This window comes from Festucalex cinctus, chromosome 1 (assembly GCF_051991245.1).
Source record: "Festucalex cinctus isolate MCC-2025b chromosome 1, RoL_Fcin_1.0, whole genome shotgun sequence".
NCBI lineage: Eukaryota > Metazoa > Chordata > Actinopteri > Syngnathiformes > Syngnathidae > Festucalex > Festucalex cinctus.
The window spans coordinates 49,680,668-49,701,035 of NC_135411.1; the positions used below are offsets into that span (position 1 = coordinate 49,680,668).

Genomic DNA, 20,368 nt, shown 5'->3' on the forward strand with positions numbered 1-20,368 from the left:
TTTCTTTTTATTTATTTATTTATTTATTAGGCGTACCGGCTTTTTTTTCCCCACTTAAAACACTGACTACAACCACAATAAAAAAAAAAAACATTACCCATTGTTGAACAAAAACATTGTGCAGATGTACTCAAATTTGTGGCCAGTAGGTATATACTATATGTAAATAGGGTACATTGGGATACACAGAAAAATGTCCTTGAGAATTTAGAAGGCATTCTTAAATTCTTCGTCAAATAACTTTTTCAGTCTGGAGCCCATGCTGAGGAAATTGGGGTTATCCTGCAAGAGAGAGCAAAATGATACTTGGAAATTAAAATCTAATCAACAGGCATCGTTCCAGCTGTGTGTCTCACCTTGTTATACAAAGCGCAGTTGGAGAAAATGAGATGGACGTCAGATACAAATTCGGAAACGTAGCAGTAGTCGTTGTTCTTGATCTTTTCTGCAATTTTACATAGCCACATAGGAGTCTTCACCACAGCACTGTAGTCATCCAGCTGGGAATGTCAAGCACAAACACGTGATCTATTTTGGATCATAACTGTGAAAAAAAGTTGTGCATGACACCAACAGAGACCAAAATCTTACATAGCCACATGGATTTGTTGCGAAAAATTGTTCATCGTCAGCGCTAAATAGCAAGAGGAGAAGGTACTGGCACGCCTAAAAGGGAAAAAAAGGGGAAAGATTACCTACACACATGATCGTGTGACCGACACAGTGACAGTCGTATTGTGCTCACCAGCATGTGGTTAGATATTTGCTTGGACAGGATTACATCCCCTTCCAAATGGTCAGAGTAGCACCACCCTTTCGCCGTTGAGAAGAGACAGAAGGTGCACATCCATGTTTGATTATCACTGTGTGAATAAACACACAGCTCTTCAGCATCCATCACGTTCACAACAGTTTGCAGGATCCCATTTTAAGCCTTTTTGGGCGTTAGTATTAGTTAAGCAGCAAAATCCACCCATTTTTATCCATCTTAGGGGGCAGCCATTTTGCCACCTGCTGTCGACTGAAAATGACATCGCAGTTGCTCAGGCTTAGGTAACAACCAATCAGGGCTGAGCTTCAGAAAAAAAAAGTGGGCTCTGATTGGTCGTTACATGAGCCCTGAGCAACTATGATTCCTTAGAAAGGATTTTACCTGATGTGTAATAAAATGTGTGCAGCATGGTAAAATAAAAAAACAAAAATAAAATAAAAAAATAAAAAAACAATGATGACTGCTCAATTTAAGTGGAGCATCAGGTAAACTTGGAGTGGCCCGAGTCACTGTTAATATACAGCAGAACTAGTTTGACGAGGGAAAAGATAATTTGTCCCATATTTTAATAGCAACATTTTGAAAACAAATGTAATTTACTGTATTAATTAAAAATCCCATTTGGTGACATGAATAACAAATGTGAGAGTACCCAGCAAAATCTCTGTCGGGTGTACAAGTACGAAGAATCGTGATCACCTCAAAATGTTGTCATCAACGGGAGGCAGGTGACACTTGGGATGGAAAGAACGTGGGCACTCGTCACAGATAACTAGGTCTCCCTCACCTTTACACACAAAACACTCGTCATCGTTTTGCTGCTCGTCCTGTTTAGGTGTGGGAGAGTTACAGTAAAAGACACAATTACTGTATATTTTTGCCACAACATTGAAATAAAAGGAAATTTGGTTTTAATTACAACAGCCTTACTAGATCGCCATCACTTGGTTTGCACAGTCTGCAAGCACACAGCAGCGAGTGGATCCTCAAGAGGTTTTCCTGAAATAGACCATAATTAGCATTGACTTTTCCTTCTGCGTGTCCTTATCACCACGGCAACAATAAAAACCGCATCAATCGTCAATCATGTTTATAATCTCATTAATGAAGGAGAATCATGGCCAAACTGGAAATCTACTTTGTATTTTTTGAGAAAAAAAAAGTAGAAGTAACAATTTCATTTCACAATAATCTGAAATTCAAACTGAATGGAGATTGAACACCAAAGTCTCCTTGAATTATTGTGTTTGACTTCTGAGACTGAACCCGCATAAGTAGAATTCATATTTCCACTGACATTTTTTTGTTTGCAGTAAATTTGAGAAAATAATCCATACATTGTACATCATATATCCTAATATTGTATTCTATTAGCAAAGTGCACAAACAGTAGATATTTACATAAATAACAACACCAAGCGACTGGCCTTCCCACATGATGTCTTTCTTCCAGCAGGCATCTTTACTGCCCAAAGCATCCTTTGCAAAGTCTTCTGGGGTCATCCAGCAGACGTCCGTGCGAATGCTGTGACCACGTGTCCCTGTTGATTAGAGAAAGTGTCTGTGAGTTAAATCTCTTCTGACCTTAGATAAGATTTTAGGCAGCATATGGTCAGATTTCATGGATGCATGACCTCTTGCAAATCGTTTTCTGTATAATTTGCCAGATAGTGCTCCACATGTCACATTGAACACCAACTTGTCCGTGTTAGTGTCATTGCTGCTGCTGGGCATCTCCTGAGGCTGCACTTCACTTTTCACTTCATGGTTGGAATCTGATGGACATACTCATGAGCTGTCACAGTGAAATTTAATAACTTCTGAGATGTCACACACTAAAGTAACAAACCTGTATTAGTGCTTTCATCATTGGTCAAGAAGAATTTCGTGGCCTAACAGGGAGAAAAAGGAGGCTTGCACATGGTTTAAAAAATAAAAATCACAAATCATTTGCAGTAGGTTCTTACCTTTTTACTCCTCTTTCTGAAGGTCGCGCTTTGCAGATGTCCCATCTGCAGTTGATTCCACAGAAACCAAACAAAAATAATTTTTCTATGCAACTAAACAAGCCATTAAGACCCAGTGCAAAAGGTTAATTAAAGGGATACAAGACTTGACAAGACTGTGAAATGGTTAATTTCAACTCTTCCCTGAAAATTAATTGTCAATTGATGTTGAGCGATTATGATTTTATAGTACTTTTTATGAATATTTTTGCATTTTAAACAGTATCAGACATTTTGGACAGTCACGTGATCATCGTGACTTATCACGTGCGTAAAATACACATTGAATGACATGGTGGGGACTCACTAGATAAGGACGACACATTCAGCCGGCCGGTTCATAGCAAGTCGAAGTTGGGGAGTGTCTGCAAGTTGCGTGTTACAGAGGCTTAAATTACCAGTCAAGTCACCATTGACATTGTTCACTCTGGAAATGTAAGTTGTGGATGGTCCCTAACCTGGATGGTAAACATCCGGGTGACTTTTACTCTTCCAGGCCATGCTAAATGTTGTGTGCTAAGCACGCTTTAGCCCACATTAGGAACGGCCACCCCCACCACCCCACATCAACACGGAATAACATGAAACCGGACGTGCTGAGGATTTTACTCTGAACAGAATTGGCGCAGTATTTAGGATAGAAGACGGCCTTTTTTTTTCTTGCCCATTACGTCAGCAAACTCCCATTCAAGTGAACGGCAACTGTCGTTTACGGACGGGATACGTCATCACGATCACATGAGCAGGATAATGGCGTTCACCACAGTATGTTCTTATTTTGATACTTAATCCGTTTAAAAGAAAATTCACGGAATAAGATGCCAGATGCCTAATCCAATACTGGAGTTATAAGTCTTGTATAGCTTTAAGAATTCTTCTTTTACAGGCATAGTTTAATTGACCTTTCGCAAACTCCGCCCCCCAAACGAGCATTGACCAATCACACATTTAGCAACCATTGCTATGTAAGCATAGTCCGTCAAGCTTTACTCAGCTCTCGATGACGTCCATAGTCTGATTGATTTTATTTGATGGCTTACGAGACTGCTCACCACCATAAAACTTTAGGGAAGAAGAGTGACAACCATTAACAAGCTCCGGACCTCCAAAAGGATGAAGCGGTGTGCCTACGGAGTACGTAAATCGGACTGTGCTAAGGTAAGACTATGCTAACTCTATCGGGCTAACTAGCTAGCTGTAGTGTAGTTTGCTTTCGGGGCAATAACTGTCACAAAACAATATCAGTTATTGTAGTTACTATTAATGAATAATATATATTACTAGAATGTCATTGCCATCTAAGTTAAGCTTGTTCAGTCAGTGGTTAATGTTGGTTTAATGTCTTCTGTTAGCTTTTACATTTGTCTAAATGTTGCGAGCTAACGTTAACACAAAGCTTCGTCAATTTTGGCAAACTTAGTGGCCTAATAAGTGCCCCGAGCTTATCTTGTTTTCATTTTTCATGCAGCATTTTGTGAACGGACACCCGTCTCCGGAGTATCCCAACCAGCCATATAACCTTAACTACATCCATGGCTAGGGTGACATAAATATTTTTTTTATGATGGACAAAGAATAACAATGACTGATCTGATGCTTTCAAAGACAAAAACCCCCCCACTAATGTTTAGCTAGCTATAAACACCGAGGTTTAGCTAACTTGCTGACCTAACAGTAATCCTCATATTTTAACAATACTAGACTAATATAAGTAAGAAAACTTACCCGGCAGTACAAGAGCACGACTGGTCCATAATGCTGTGCTGGTTGCATCGGAAGTATAGGTCATGGGGTTTTCTCAGATTTAGCGTATGTTTCCCCTTCGCTGGCTAATTTAATATTATGACTATAACCCTCCACTGCATATTGTAAACCTTTTTGCCTCGATCTGTAGGATATTGCACTGGTATTGCTCCAAAAGAAATCACGAATACACACCGGTGTAAGTCTTCCCGTCACGGCTTGTGGTGTCGGAGTCACCAAGCTTGACGGACGAGCAACAGTAACTAAGGGGGGCGGAGCTTATGCGAAAGGTCAATTATGCCACCCAACAGACACATGCTCTAAAAGGGGAAGTCAACCTCAAAATGATCATTACTATAATGTTCTATGCTCCCCCACTAACCTAAACACAGTGTTCTGATAAATATTGTGTTTGTGGAATATGAACTAAGCAGCAAAATTCACTTTTTTTTTTTTTTTTTTTTTTAATCATCCTCACAATCAATCCTGCCACTTGTTGTCAAATGAAAATGGCATCACAGGTGCTCAGGTAACGACCAATTGCGTCTCACCTGTTTTCTGATTTAAGTCGTGTGATATTTGCAGGCTAACCCTAATCCTAACCCACCCCTTGAGAGAGATTTAAAAAACAGGTGGATTTTACTGTTTAATTCATATTCCACAAACACAATATTAATCATAATCCCATGCTTTAACTATTTAACTAGTGGGGCTGAATAGAACATATTGTCAAGAACATTTTTGGGTTGACTTCCTCTTGTCTTGTGTCTTTGCAAGTTCTGTTGGACAGAAACCTCCTATGACCAAATTTGGCTAATTACCACGTAATTTACAGGTTAGTTTGCCAATCGATACTATTGACCATTTCCGATATTTGTTTTATTTTTTATTTTTATAAACATTGAAAATGGCTGTAAGAATAATGGCTCAACAAGCCTTTGTGTGAGATTTCATAATGCAAGTGCAGTGAAAGTAGGACAGTAAAGTTATAAAATGAAATGCCCAAACCTCCAAAAGCTTTGCAAGGGGCGTTTCCATACATCGGATGCTTATCTTCCAGTTCTTGTTACTACTCTTGCCCCCGCGAGATTCAAATTCAGGGGGAGTGAGCCACTGTTTGTTGACCAAAATGCATGGCTGCCCTTAAAAAGAAAAAAAATCAGAAACACTATTCAGCAAATATTTCTACAGTATGATTTATGCAATCTATTTTGCCTGTTGTAACCTTTTCTAAATTCATCTCGTTTGAGTGTCCCTTTCAAGGTTCCACAGGTCACAGGAAGGTTGGACTTATAGAAGGGCCATGTCCATATGTCATTCGTATCTCCCTTAACTGGGGTGGCTGGGAAAAAAAAAAATCATTTGTTCCAAAGCAAAAATCCAACAATGATACTAATGTGCAAAGGCAATAAAGACTCTGATTCTAAAGCATCTCGTGGTGGTTTGTCAGCATTTAGAGTAGCCTACTCACAGAATACTATTTTATTTTTCCTTGGTGAGGAACACGATTGCGAGGGACCCTCCTCCTCATTGCACAAATGGTTCCTTTTCTCCTTTTTCTTCTTCAGCACTGGGCTCTCTACAATCTCGACTTCTGAAGGCTCCTTCCTTTTCCTGACATCCGTCTCCTCCTGTCTCTTGCTGTTAAACGGACTTTTATTTGGTGATGGAGACGATTGCGAGGGCTGCTTCTCATCACTACACAAATGGTTCTTTTTCTCTTTCCTCTTATTCGGCACTGGGCTTTCTTGCCTCCTTTCTACAATCTCGTCTTCTGTTGGCTCCTTTCTTTTCCTGACAGTGGTCTCCTCCTGCGGCTTGCAGTTAAACATTTGTGTTTCCAAATGAAAGGAACCTGGTGAAGTCAGAAGACAAGATTCAATATCCAATACAAATCAAGGGCACTTAGACTCTAGTTAGACAAACATTTCTGGACATTACACCGACAGAAAATGAAAAAAACAAAAAACAAAACTCCACTGTCTTGTGTGAGGGCTTTGAGATGTAAAACCTACTACAGCCTGTCCACTTTAAACATTTTAGTCTGACAACAATATAAATGAGTTGTACCATCTCTGATGCTGTTGCGCAACTCTTGCAGGATGGGATATTGGTTAACAATGGTCTCCTTGAAGACACACCGCCAAAACACCTTGATGTGCTGTGATTGCTCTCGCTCAAACCAGTCCAGAAACTCATAGAGGCCTTTCTTCAAAACCTCTTTGCTCTTTGTCCGATTCATTTTCTGCAAACACATCACAAAAAACAGGAACGTTAGCAAAGATTAATGGTAATAACTGAGTACACAGCAAAATCACGACTGTAAGATTAAAACTGAGGGGTAGATCCACTAAAGGTTTGCGTAGCCTTTGCGCAGTGCTAACCGGTAATAATGGAGCAATCTGGAAGCGCCTAATTGACTAAACACGCGCAGATGGGGAAATCCGTAACGAAGTGTGCTGCCAACCACATTGCGCCCCGGTGCGCCGGTGTTATTTGCGCGTATGTAAATGAGGTAATTTGCATACATTTGACGCAAAATATGCCCACCCCAATGCAAATGAGACTCATTGATATGCAGCGTCTAATTCACTAACGCCAGTGCAAATAGCCACACGGAGTTTACGTGACGCAAATAACCTTTCTGGAAAGAATGTATAAACTTGCTCTGCACCCTCAATCCCGGGATCATGACAGCAGTGCATGCATGGTGCACGTCCCTCTCTGGCTGATCATGCAGACAGGAGAGAGATTTTTTTTTATTTTATTTTTTATACGCAACCCAGGCAGATTGGTATAGGTAGGGGGTGGGGATATTTTACAATCATTTTTATGTGCCAGATGCATACTGTATGCATACATCAACCTCTGAAAATGTATTTTCTAAAAAACGATCGCACCAATAATTTGTACTTTATGAATGAATGACGTCGCTGTCGTCCTCTCTGCTCTGTACAGCTTAATGGCGCTATAAACGCTTACTCTCGGTCCAAACTCGCTTTCTGATAATGTCATCTTTCTCCCAACTGTTACTATAACAACTATGTTCTTAGCGCAAATCCATTGCCATATGTGGTAAATCAGGTGCAAATTTGCTCCCAGCTGTCAGAATTTGTGAGCGTGTTTGCGCCGGTATATGATTAGAGCAATATCCTTAGTGAATAGGTGGGTAACTGGGCGCAGACTGCGGGTGCAGTTGTGGTGCAATATTTCGCGCTATTAACGGACACAGCGCATTCTTAGTGAATATACCCCTGAGAGTGTTAAGTATAACACTAGAAAAGTGTTTATAAGTGTCCACACCCATGAGTGTAAAGCTGACACTTTTCAAAATATTGCTGTTTTCACACTTACCCAGTGTTACTCCAACACTATATAGTGTTAAAAATATACTCTGCTAAAGACTGAGTAGTTTTGAAAGTACTCTACACTGGTGTCAGTGTTAAACATTTAATTCTGCCAAACTACACTTAACGGTGGTGTTTTAACACTTATGAGTGTATTGCACTAGTGTCAGTATTAAAAATTGAACTCAAACTACACTTTACGCTGGTAAATGGCACTTCACTTATATAGTGTTTTCCTCCTTACAAGGCCCTCAAAACGCTTTACATTTTGACTACTGATGAAACGGCATTCGGAGCAACTGGGGTATCAGTATCTTGATCTGATGATCTGATGACTGCCTTGGGATCAAACCCACAGTCTCAGGGTTGGGAGATAACCACTGATCCACACCACCTGGATTTATCGCTAATTAAATGTCGACAGAACGCTGGAAATTGGAAAGTTTCTCCTTCACCGGAAATGAGTGTGTGGTCAATTTAACACTCAATGTAGTGCTATTCAGGTTACACCCAACATTCACCCCAACACTCAAGGAACTTTACTCTGGCAGTGTTAAAATAACCCTGCTTACTACATATTTGATTGAACACTGGAAATTTAACACTGACCAATTTGCTGTGTATGCATTGTAGTTTAGTCCTCGGCATGGATGTTAGTTCCTCATCTAATCTTTGTCAATGAAAATACTTCATTGTATTTTATTTATATTTCCATCCATCCATCTATCCATTTTCTTAACTGCTTATTTCTCACAAGGGTCACAGATCCCCTACAGTCTTAGAAGTAAGGGTTCCAAAAAGGTTCTTCATGAAGAGAGCAGAGGTTCTGTGGGCTTCTGGAGAACCCTTTTTGTAAATACATAAATACATCTTCAAGGTTTCTTGCGAGGCTAAGAGTTCCTGTCAGAACAGTTTCAATACAGAAAATCATTTTTGCAAGAAGGAGTTTTTCCAAGGACTGCTGAAAACATGGATAGGGCCTATTAGAAATGCTTACCATCAACTAGGGGTGTTATAATTATTATTATTATTTTTTAATCGATTCGGCAATATATTGCGATATTACAGCACACAATTTTCGAATCGATTCAATATGCGGCCGAATCGATATTTAAATATCATTTTTTTAATGGAAATATTCAACAAAACGTCTTACTTAGGGTTAGGGTTAACACGTTAAGCATGGAAGAATGTTATATTAATGGAAAATTAAGCCTTAATATTTTTTTTCAATGCAGTTCAAACATGAAACAGATTGCAACAGATCGTTTGTTAAATACAGTGACTCGACAGAAGTAATCCTGCTTTCACTCGGTGCTCAGTCTTTTTATAGATGGCTTCATTTGGTGCAGTATGGATGCCTTGTATTAGTGCTAGGGATGTAACGATAAGGGCAATATCGTGATATTAAAACTAGTGTTGTTCCGATACCGATACTGCATTAAAACATTGGTATCGGTATCGGTGACTACTCAGAAGTAACATGCTGATACCATTATTTTATTTATTATTATTTTTTTTTTAAGAGCTCAGAATTGTTCATTCGGTAGTCTTACCGATTCAACGTCTTATCATCATTGCTCTTTTTCTCTTTTTTTTTTTGTGTGTGTGCGTGCGTTTGCGTGTGTGCGTTTGCGTGCGTGCGTTTGCGTGCGTGCGTGCGTGCGTGTGCGTGCAAATACGTATAAATTTATACTCATTAATTCACCTAAAGCCTTATAAATATCCCATTACCCTTCGCCTTAACCAGGTACTTCAGAATCTTGCCAGAGTCGTGAAGTTTAAATGGTCAGGAGACCAGAGAAAAGGTCAGAAAAAAAATAAAGAGAAAAGAAAGATAAATCAAAGTGAAATCCAGCACCGACCAAACACTTCCTGACTTCCCCATGATTACAAAATCAAAGTCTTACGCCAACCCCGGAAGCCTCTAAATTCCAGCAAATTTAGCGAGATCTCAAGAGACCAGAGGAAAACCTAAAGAGAGGAAGGAGGGAAGGATCGATAAGGCAGAGTGAGATCCATAGAAGCCAGTACATCCAATCCATCAAAGTGAAATCCAGCACCAACAAAACCCCTTACAAAACCAGAGTCTTATGCCAACCCCAGAAACCTCAAACTTCCAATAAATTGAAATCTCAAGTGACCAGAGGAAAAACTAAAGAGAGGAAGGAGGGAAGGATAGATAAAGCAAAGTGAGATCCACAGACCCAGCACCCACTGATTCAAGGGGCTGTGGGAGGGAGAGGCTACTTCTGTTGAGTTTCAGTAGATGCTGGTGCGACGGATCTGGCATGCATAAGGACCACCACCAAAGAAAGAAGCCGTCAACCGCGGTCCAGCAAAGCGAGCACCGCCCCCCCCGAAATCCCCAGGCCGCGGCAGCACCAAGGCCACCCCCAAGCCTCCCGAGCGGACACCGGTTGGCGAGCCGACCCAGACGCCCGGAACACCCCCGCCCCAGCCCCGGCCCACATCCCCGAGCCCAAGGCCGCAGAACGAGGCCCAGCAGGCCCCCACAGCGCCCCACCGGTCCCCAGCCCCCATCCCCCCACGAACCACCCGCACCCCACCCGCCACGACCCAGGCCCCACCACCCCCGGCCCCCAAACCCCCGAACACACCCCGACCCCCAACACCCAACCCCCCACCCACCCATACCTCCACCCCCCCCAAACAAGCCGCCCCCCCCTAAAAACCCCCGCCCGGCCCCCGGAGCCCGACGCCCGGGCCGGGGAGGGAGCCCCAGGCCCAGGGAGAGGGAGGGGGCGGGGGGCAGACAGGGAAGTGGGGGGGGGGGGATTGAAGACGACAAGAAGGCGAAAGGGCGGCTGCAGGGCAGGAGGGGGGGGGAGGAGGAGGGAGGGCGACAAGGGAAAAGGGACCGGGAGGCAGAGGAGGATGGGCGGGAGGAGGCGAGGAGGGAGAGGCGACGGGGGGGAGGAAGGGGGAGGGGAGAGGGAGCCACGGGGCACACCAGAGGCCCACCCGCCCCGAACCGCGCCGCCGGGCACGGAGCAGCGGACCGCGCCGGGACGGCACCGCCCCGGGCACCAGGGAAAGCACCCCAACACCGCACCCCACAGGGGGCCCAGGGAGCGGCCAAGACGCAACCGCTACCGAGCAGACAACGGGGGGGGGGGCAGAACCACCCCCGCCCGACCACAGGGGACGGCGTCAAGAAAATTAACTAATTAGCATGCAGTAACACCAAGTGTTGATGCTTAGTGCCCACTAGAAATAAATCTTAAGGAGTTAGTGAGTATAGTGTCGTATAGTGTGGTGTGCTCGAGCCCACTAGCAGCAACTAGGTTCCTGACTATATAAAAATAAAAACAATCAGATACAAAATACCAAATACAGAAGCAGCGAAAACAGAAGTTGTAACGATGTGGTGGCTCTCGTTAACAGGCAGAATCTAGGCAGGATTAAGTTGCCAAATTAAGATTAAAATATTCTATGTACATAGACCATATTTGTTTAAATCTTGATACTTGATTTTTATTTAAGGCAGAGATTTTTTCCATTGAGATATAATTTATTAGTAAGTTTAACCAGTGGTCAATATTTAGAGATTTTTTATTTTTCCAATTGACAAGGATTATTTTTTTAGCAATAGTAAGGGCTATAAGTATAGATTGAGATTGTTTACATGGTAGCTCAATTATTGTTAAGTCACCTAGTAAACACAATCTTGGAGATAAAGGAAGCCTACAGTTTAATATATCAGCGAGCTTTTCCAAGATTTTAGTCCAGAAATGCATCACTGGAGTACATGACCATAAAGCATGAAGATAAGTATCGGCAGTGTTTTGTGAGCACTGGAGACAAATGTCGGAGTCAGAGAGTCCCATTTTTTTCATCATATATTGTGTAATATATGTTCTATGAAGTATCTTATATTGGATAAGTTGCAAATTTGTCTGTTTGGTCATTTTAAATACATTTTCACAGATTTGGGTCCAAAAGTCTGGTTCCGGAACTATAGACAAGTCTTTTTCCCATTTTAAAGTCGGTAAATCCGTTTTATTTGTGTATAAAAATAACTTATATATTTTTGATATTTTCTTTATTGTTGTTGGAGAAAGCTTTATAATATCTTTAGCTAAGACAGGCAGTTGGAGCGTATCCTGAAGTGTTGGGATTTGTTTCTTAACCATACTTTTAACTTGCAGATAATGTAAGAAATTTCCATTTTTTATTTCATATTTCTGGACCAAGTTTGTATACGATATAAACTTATTATCTGAGAAAAGATGATGAAGGTGTGTAATTCCTTTCTGCTCCCATAAGCTTAAATGGAACGACTGATTATTAAGTTGAAAGTCGGGGTTATGCCAAATGGGAGAGAGCCCACAGGGCGCCAATTGGGAGTTTGTAATTTCTAATGCCTTCCACCAGGCAGTCAGGGTGGCGGCTATCATTGGGTTTTTAAAACAATTATGTCGTTTTATTGATTTTGTAATAAAGAGTAAATCTAACAGTCTAAGATTATGATAGAATAATTGTTGAATTAAGAATAATTATCTAACAAGTGTGATTTGCAGAAGATGATTTGATTGATTTAACTATATTGTTTTATCATACATTTGCTAAGTTTTCATAATCATTCATATTAAATATAGTGTTTTTAGCGAGAGCAAAACTGCTCTTGAAGATCTGGAAATTATGCATCCGTTGGCAATCGAAAGTGCCCTTGCATGAAACGTGATGTTTATTGAGTTTCTGCAAGGTCATGATCGAACGTCAAAGAAGAACCTGGATGGAGAAGATAATCAGTATCTCTTTCGCTTCCCCTCCCTATTTTCATTTTGTGTGCCAGATGATTCAAATAAAAAGAGAGGGGGCAGAGGGACTGTCTTGGAAGCATAGGTTTGAACTGTATGGCACAGTTCTCCTCTGCTCTCCTCGCTAGCGTGTTAAAAGGTATTACGGTGTCTTTCTCTCCTTTTTGTGTCTGTGTAAAATTATTATATAAGTGTCAGTATTGATGAACCTGACATTTCTTTGGTGCCGAAACCCGGGACCCAATATGCCTGACGTTTCCGGGAGCTGAGTCGACGTCCAGGTAAAGACCTCGGCCGTGGCATTATATCCCTTATTTTGGGAACCCTGGGCTTCGTCTCTGCGCCTGGGAGCCAAGGGTTGACGGGTAACCCAGGGAGAGAAGACATCTTTGGTAAGTACTTCACCCGTACTTCGGTGGAGTATGAGTGAGACGAAGTCAGAGTAGACTTTAAAACTGGTAGTCAGAGTAGACTTTAAAACTGTGAGTCAGAGTAGACTTTAAAACTGGTGGTGGTCAGAGAAGACCCTAAAACCCATAAAAAGAGCAGACTCTAAAACTGAAAGTCAGAGTAGACTTTAAAACTGGGAAGGGCGGCGGTGTCCTGTTGCGCATAGAAGCTCCGCAGTGTGAATGTGTACAGTGTGACTGGAGGTTCGCTACCTCATGTGAACAGGAAATTGAGTGACAAGCTGTCTGAGGAAGCAAAGGCAAGAATTCTCCGCCACTTGTGGTAGAAGCTTGAGAATTACCTCAGACGGGAAGTAATTGTCGCCCTGTTCAAGGTTGAAAAAGTCAACATAGTCACCCTAGGTGAACCGTTGACTCCAAAATGGAGAAATCAAACAGTAAACAGGCAAAGATAAAGGATCCGAAGCAAAAACTAACAAGGCAGGCAGGTGGGAGTTCCAATGACAATAATCGGACTGAGAAAAAAACGATAGTTTGTTGGCAGTGTGGCAACACTGGTCATATCCGGAGAAAATGCCCGAAGGCAAGGGGGAATGCTACTGCATGACTAGAACACCCCTCTCCTTCTCAAACAAAAATTAGCATGTAAGGATTGGAAATTCGTGGAAAGTCAATGTCCTGTTAAAATAAAATATCTTAATAAATGGATAAACATGTATAATTTTGCTGGCCAGCTTAATACAATAAAAATACTCGAGTTATAAAAAGAAATTAAAAACATGTGAAAATTAAATAAGAAGAGAATGTAAAATGATGGGTATGACGATACCGAATTTTGGATGTTTATGATAGAAAAGCGAAGTGGCGATAAAGCTAGACAAGTGGAGTTGAAGGGAAAGTGGGAGGGCGGAAAGGAAGAGGCAGTTATGTAACTCCTCGTGATCTCCAGAAATTTCTCGCGACCAACATCCTCCCCTTCCTCCGTCTCCCTTTACTGCATCACCCTCCTCATCGGCTGGCGATGGGGAGGAGGGGCCTTCGAGGGCCACCAGGGCGAGAGGCCCATTACCATTTGAATTTTCCAAAACAATGGGAAAAGTTGCAATTATGCAAGGAATCAGTGAGATATCTAGGGCACAATTTGAGCAAAAGGGGATGAACAATTTTCGAAGACAGAAAAGCTGCTGTCCTGCAAGCTCCAAAGCCACTGAAAAAAAAAAAAAAAAAAATTCTGTGACATAAAACAGGCCTTGGTGTTAGTGCTGTTTTAGCACTGCCTGATTATTCAAAATTATTCGTTCAAATGGTAGATTGTAAGAGGTATTATATGACCTCTGTATTGGCAAAATAAAATAAAATAAAAAATATGGAGATAAATTAAGGCCAATAGCCTATTTCTCCTCTAAAATGGACAATGTGGCTTGCGCACTTCCTCATTGCGTCAGAGCAGTTGTGGCTGCAATTGTGCTTTTTCACCCTCTGACACACGCTGTGTCAGCCTTGTTGCTGCAATCTAATATGACTTTCTTATTACCCACAAACACTTATCTTGTATGGCCATCCTGCTTTCGCAACCGCATCTGACGTTGGAAAGATGCACCGTTTTGAATCCAGCCACATTGATGCCACTCCCTTGTGATTGTCCCTTGCATGATTGTCAGGAGCTTGCGGAACAAACTACTAAATGTCGACCGGATTTAAAGGATCAGCCTTTAAAAGGTGGAGCAATTTTTATGTGGACGGCTCGTCAAAGAAAAATGATTTGGGGAAAACACAAACAGGATACGCTGTTGTAACGCAGAACACCGTGTTAAAAGCAGAGCCTCTGCCCTCGTATTATTCAGCGCAAGCAGCTGAATTAGTTGCGTTGACAATGGTGTATAAATTGATGGCTGGAAAAGATGTTACCATTTACACTGACAGCCAGTATGCATTCTCTACATGTCACATTTTTGCTCAGTATTGGAAAAATAGGGGAATGATAACATCTGCAGGCAAACAGGTGACACACGCGGGGCTTCTGACTGAGTTGCTGAATGCAGTTCAGCTGCCAAGAAGGGTGGCAATATGTAAGTGTGCAGCACACACCACTGGCACAGATAGTGTCACCCTGGGGAATGCATTTGCTGATAAGCTGCTGTGAGGCATTTTTGGGGGTAGCAGACAACACAGTACAAGATGATATTTTGCAAAACAGCGTCTCACTTGAAATGCAACAGCAAAGTCCGGCGCAAGAAAAAAAATGTGGGAAAATAAAGGGGAGACACTGATAAATGGGATTTATATCAGTAATGAAAATAAACCAGTTTTTCACAAAAAAAATCTTTTTAGATGGGCTGCCACCTTAACGCATGGTAAAGTCCATCTGTCCACGGCCGGGATGACAAAAAATGATTGAGAGACATCATGCGGCATATGGGTTTAATTTGTATTCAAAATATTTTTGAAGAGCTCATCTGACTTGTTCAAAACATAATCCATAAGGGAATTCTAGGGCTAAGAGTGGCCAGTTTCCCCAGGCTACGTATCCATTTCAAAAGAATACATATAGATTTTATTGTGCTAAGCAAATGTGAAGGGGAAAAAAATATTGCTTGGTCATAATTGATGCCTTTTTAAAGTGGGTTGAAATTTTTCCAGCATCACACCCTGATGCACTAACGGTAGCCAAGGCATTATGTAAAGATATAATACCGTGATATGGTATTCCTGAAGCTATTTATAGTGATAATGGAACACATTTTGTGAACACAATTATTGACAAGATTGGCAAAATGTTCCATGTTACTTTAGAAACACCATTGCGCTTACCCACAGAGCGTGGACTCAATGTATAGACCTAGTAAAACTGTATGTTAATATAACTAGCACGGCAGGTCTAACTCCATTTTAAACTCTTTTTGGGAGACCGTATAAACTGTAAATATTTACTACACAGTGGTAGTTAAGACGATGAGGCTACTTTGGTAGAGTATATGCGCTAAAGATTTAGAAATGCCAGGGGGAGTTTTTGCTTCCCCCTCACAGGAAGAGCTGACTACGCCTGGAGATTGGGTCCTGGTGCGAGCCATAAAGAGGAAGCATTGGCATCAAGTGCTGATGACTACACCAACAGCTGTCAAAGATCGCAGAAAGAAAGACTTGGATACATCTCACACATTGTAAAAAGGTCATCTCATCTGAGAAACTCAGGGGGGACGGTGAGCCAAGTCTGGCATAAAGGTGGGTGCAGATTTTTAGTGTCTGAAAATACCTGAGGGCCAGTGAAGAATTTACAAGACGCCTGAACCATTGTAGGAGTTTCTCAGCTGACAATGACGTGTCGTAAGTGTCTGAAATGTGCCGCTGCGTGTTATGTCATTATAATGGTAACGATTTCTGCAGTGTTGTGTCTGCTTTATATCGGGCTGATTCTTATGTCACAGTTGATGGTTTACATTTCCGAGAGGGGGGGCCGAATGAAGAAACTAGTACACCACTGCTATGCAGGCATATAGCGTAGCTAGTCGATCTAAGAGAGAACTTCCGAAAAAGCTAAGGTTAAAAATAAATAAATAAATAAATAAAAAATAAAAAATTACCATCACCATAAAAAGGTGACACTCGCTAAACCCGGACCAATGCGGACAGATAAATTGCCCAGGAACAAAAAATTTTTCCTCTTCCTGCATCCTTGATCAATTACGGGCTCCCACCGCGGACTAAAATGTACTGTCTTCCGGCTGTGCTACTATTATTCTTATATTTCTATGGTCTGATATCTTGCTAACCGAGACCAGATCTGTTAGGGTTGAAGAAGAGCATGGGTATAGTGCTTATAGTCATGGCAAGGGGTATGTTTGGTATATATTGGCGAGATTTAAATTGTCAACACTGCTTGCTGAGACCAGTAGAGACCGATCAAGTTATACGACTGATTATTTTGCTAAAACTTTGCACCCTCTTATCAGACTGGTCCATGTGGCTGCGCTTGTGTCACTCCTCTTAACCGTGTCTGTTTTTCCAGCTACAGACCGAGACATCCAATTGGCTGTGTCGAATCTGGAGTCTGGCCTTCAACCTGGTGGGGGAGACTTGCTCTTCCAAACCGCTGGAGGGCTGGGGTCACGTTTCCAACGTTCCAGGAGGCGCTTGCTTGCCTGGGAGGACGGGAATCTGACCTACATTGACTCCATTGGCGTGCCACGGGGAGTACCGGATGAGTATAAGTTGGTTGACTAGATTGCAGCAGGGTGGGAGTCCATTCTTAATTGGATAACACCCAACAAGAATGGCGGTCGGATCAACTACATCCACTACAATGTTCAAAAACTGGGAAATTACACTGAGACTGGCTTTATTGCAATTCGAGAACAATTGGCTGCTACCTCACTCATGGCGTTCCAGAACCGCACTGCGGTCGATATGCTCCTTGCTGAAAAAGGTGGTGTCTGTGCTATGTTTGGCAGCCATTGCTGCACTTACGTGCCAAAAATACCGCCACGGAGGGCGCTCTTTCGAAGGCCATAGATGGCCTGCGCACCTTGAACCACAAGATGAAGGAGCACTCAGGTGTGGACACCTCTGCCTGTGCTGAGTGATGGGATAGCATGTTTGGCGAGTACAAAAATCTGGGTTTCACTATTCTGGATTCCATTGCCGCCTCAGTTGTTGTTCTTGCCATTTGGTGGTTGTTGAATGATCCCCTGCATTCGCCTTCTCCTCAACCGCCTTATATCCGCCGCTATAACCCCTACAAATTCTAAATTCAATGACTTATTCCCTTTGTTGGTGAGACAGGATGAATCTCGGGTTAACACGGGCTTGCTGGATGACCTGGCCAACACTGGTGACGACCCTCTATCCTCTTACTGACCTGTTTCCTGCGCCACTTCTTATTTACAATAATATTTGTGTCTATGCGAATGTGTGTTCGGCGGTGTTGATTTTTCTCTTTGCTGAAGAATTTATGATTTATTGGGGTAAAGCCATTGGGAGGTCTTTCTAATGATATTCTTTGTGGTAGCAAATGTAGGATAAAAAGGGGGGAATGATAGAATAATTGTTGAATTAAGAATAATTATCTAACAAGTGTGATTTGCAGAAGATGATTTGATTGATTTAACTATATTGTTTTATCATACATTTGCTAAGTTTTCATAATCATTCATATTAAATATAGTGTTTTTAGCGAGAGCAAAACTGCTCTTGAAGATCTGGAAATTATGCATCCGTTGGCAATCGAAAGTGCCCTTGCATGAAACGTGATGTTTATTGAGTTTCTGCAAGGTCATGATCGAACGTCAAAGAAGAACCTGGATGGAGAAGATAATCAGTATCTCTTTCGCTTCCCCTCCCTATTTTCATTTTGTGTGCCAGATGATTCAAATAAAAAGAGAGGGGGCAGAGGGACTGTCTTGGAAGCATAGGTTTGAACTGTATGGCACAGTTCTCCTCTGCTCTCCTCGCTAGCGTGTTAAAAGGTATTACGGTGTCTTTCTCTCCTTTTTGTGTCTGTGTAAAATTATTATATAAGTGTCAGTATTGATGAACCTGACAGATTATTACAATCCTTCTGCTCCAATTCCAACCAACAGTTAGTATCTCTGTTGGGTTGTGTCCATAGCACAAGATATTGTAGTTGATTAGCTATATAATAGTACATAAAGTTTGGTGCATCTAAACCTCCTTTAGATTTACTTTCCTGAAGAGTAGATAGACTAATTTTGGCTTTTTTTTTTATTCCAATAGAATTTTATGATAGCAGAGTCCAGCGATTGGAACCAGTTAGACGTAGGTTTAAATGGAATCATTGAAAATAAATAATTAATCTTTGGTAAAACTTTCATTTTTATAGTAGCTATCCGTCCTATTAAAGAGATCGGAAGATTATTCCAGCGCTCCAGATCACTACGGATACTATCCAATAATGGTAAAAAATTTAAAGAAGTTAATTCAGTTAACTTTGGTGAAATTTTAACACCTAAGTATTTTAAATTACCCGTAGGAAAGGAGTAGTGTGGATCCTGACTTGTAGGATTCCATGAATTTTCTGTAATAGGTAATAATGTTGATTTTGTCCAGTTAATAGAGTAATCTGATAAGTGAGAGAATTTAGTTATTAAGTTAAATGCTTCCCCTAGCGAGATAGCAGGTTCTTCTAAATAGAGTAGTATATCATCGGCATATAGATTAATTTTATGTTCTATTGTCCCGGAGTGGATTCCTTGGATCCGTCTATCCTGACGTATAGCTAATGCAAGCGGCTCAATAAATATAGCAAATAATAAAGGAGACATTGGGCACCCTTGTCTTGTTCCCCTTTGTAGAGTAAAACTCTGTGATGTAATCCCATTAGTAGTAACTGTAGCTTTAGGAGAATCATATAATATTGAGACCCATTGAATGAATGACTCCCCGAAGCCGAATTTATTTAAGACAGCAAAGAGGAAGGACCAGTTAACTTTATCGAAGGCTTTTTCTGCATCCAGCGAAATAACAACTGCCTTTTTATCATACCGCTGTGACATACTAATCAAGTTAAAAAGCCTCCTAATATTATTAGTAGAATGACGACCTTTAATAAAACCTGTTTGATCGCTATGAATAATTGTCGAGATTACTGTCTCTAGTCGAGATGCCAAGGCCTTAGCGATAATTTTAATATCGGTATTAATTAGTGATATCGGCTGATACCAGATAATGCTGATACCATTAATTCCAAAGCTAATATAGGATTTTGGATGCAGCATCTTGTGTCTTGCTCGTGCACGACATTCACTGATATGTGACATGCTCACTGCATGACGATCTAAGATATCCTATTGACCCTTGAATGCTCTGAACCAATGGCAGGACAGCTTTTTCATGTTGAGGAAAAAAAAAAAACCTTAGGTATCGGTATCGGACGATACTGCAAAGCTGGGTATCGGAATCAGGGGCCAAAAAATGGTATCAGAACAACACTAATTAAAACTGCCACAATATCGTCGTCGTCATGTTCACAATATTTAAAATGAACACATCTGTGAAAAAAAGTCAGGTTGATTTTCATTTGTGCAGTTCTAGCACCCTCTAGTGGCTAGTTCATTAATGCAATTTAATTCTTATTAGGGATGTTTTAGCCTTCTATGTTAAAAATCTATGATAATTGTCAGATGAAGGGGAACCTAATTTGCTTGTGAAGCGATCAATGTGTGCTTGCATTATAAAGTAAGTGTCTCAATATTGTTATTAGAGATTGTAGGTGGTTTATATGCATTGCTGTTATGTACAGAAGCATAATATTGTGCTTATTTTTAGTATGAGCTCTTTAAAAAAAAAAAAA

At 41.3% G+C, this 20,368-nt stretch overlaps 1 protein-coding gene across 1 annotated transcript in view; it reads right to left on the reverse strand.

Moving 5' to 3' along the window:
• The window catches only part of LOC144032273 (nuclear body protein SP140-like), a 23,081-nt gene continuing 2,713 nt past the window's right edge, over positions 1-20,368 (reverse strand). Inside the window, exons 2-15 of the mRNA XM_077540023.1 lie at positions 6,592-6,766; positions 5,993-6,376; positions 5,747-5,863; positions 5,530-5,663; positions 2,740-2,784; positions 2,622-2,664; positions 2,407-2,547; positions 2,174-2,313; positions 1,703-1,771; positions 1,472-1,599; positions 746-863; positions 592-666; positions 357-500; positions 1-282 (exon numbers count right to left, since the gene is read on the reverse strand). Of these exons, the coding sequence (XP_077396149.1) occupies positions 208-282; positions 357-500; positions 592-666; positions 746-863; positions 1,472-1,599; positions 1,703-1,771; positions 2,174-2,313; positions 2,407-2,547; positions 2,622-2,664; positions 2,740-2,784; positions 5,530-5,663; positions 5,747-5,863; positions 5,993-6,376; positions 6,592-6,766 (1,788 nt within the window). The 3' untranslated portion in view covers positions 1-207. The remainder of the gene's footprint in view (positions 283-356; positions 501-591; positions 667-745; positions 864-1,471; positions 1,600-1,702; positions 1,772-2,173; positions 2,314-2,406; positions 2,548-2,621; positions 2,665-2,739; positions 2,785-5,529; positions 5,664-5,746; positions 5,864-5,992; positions 6,377-6,591; positions 6,767-20,368) is intronic.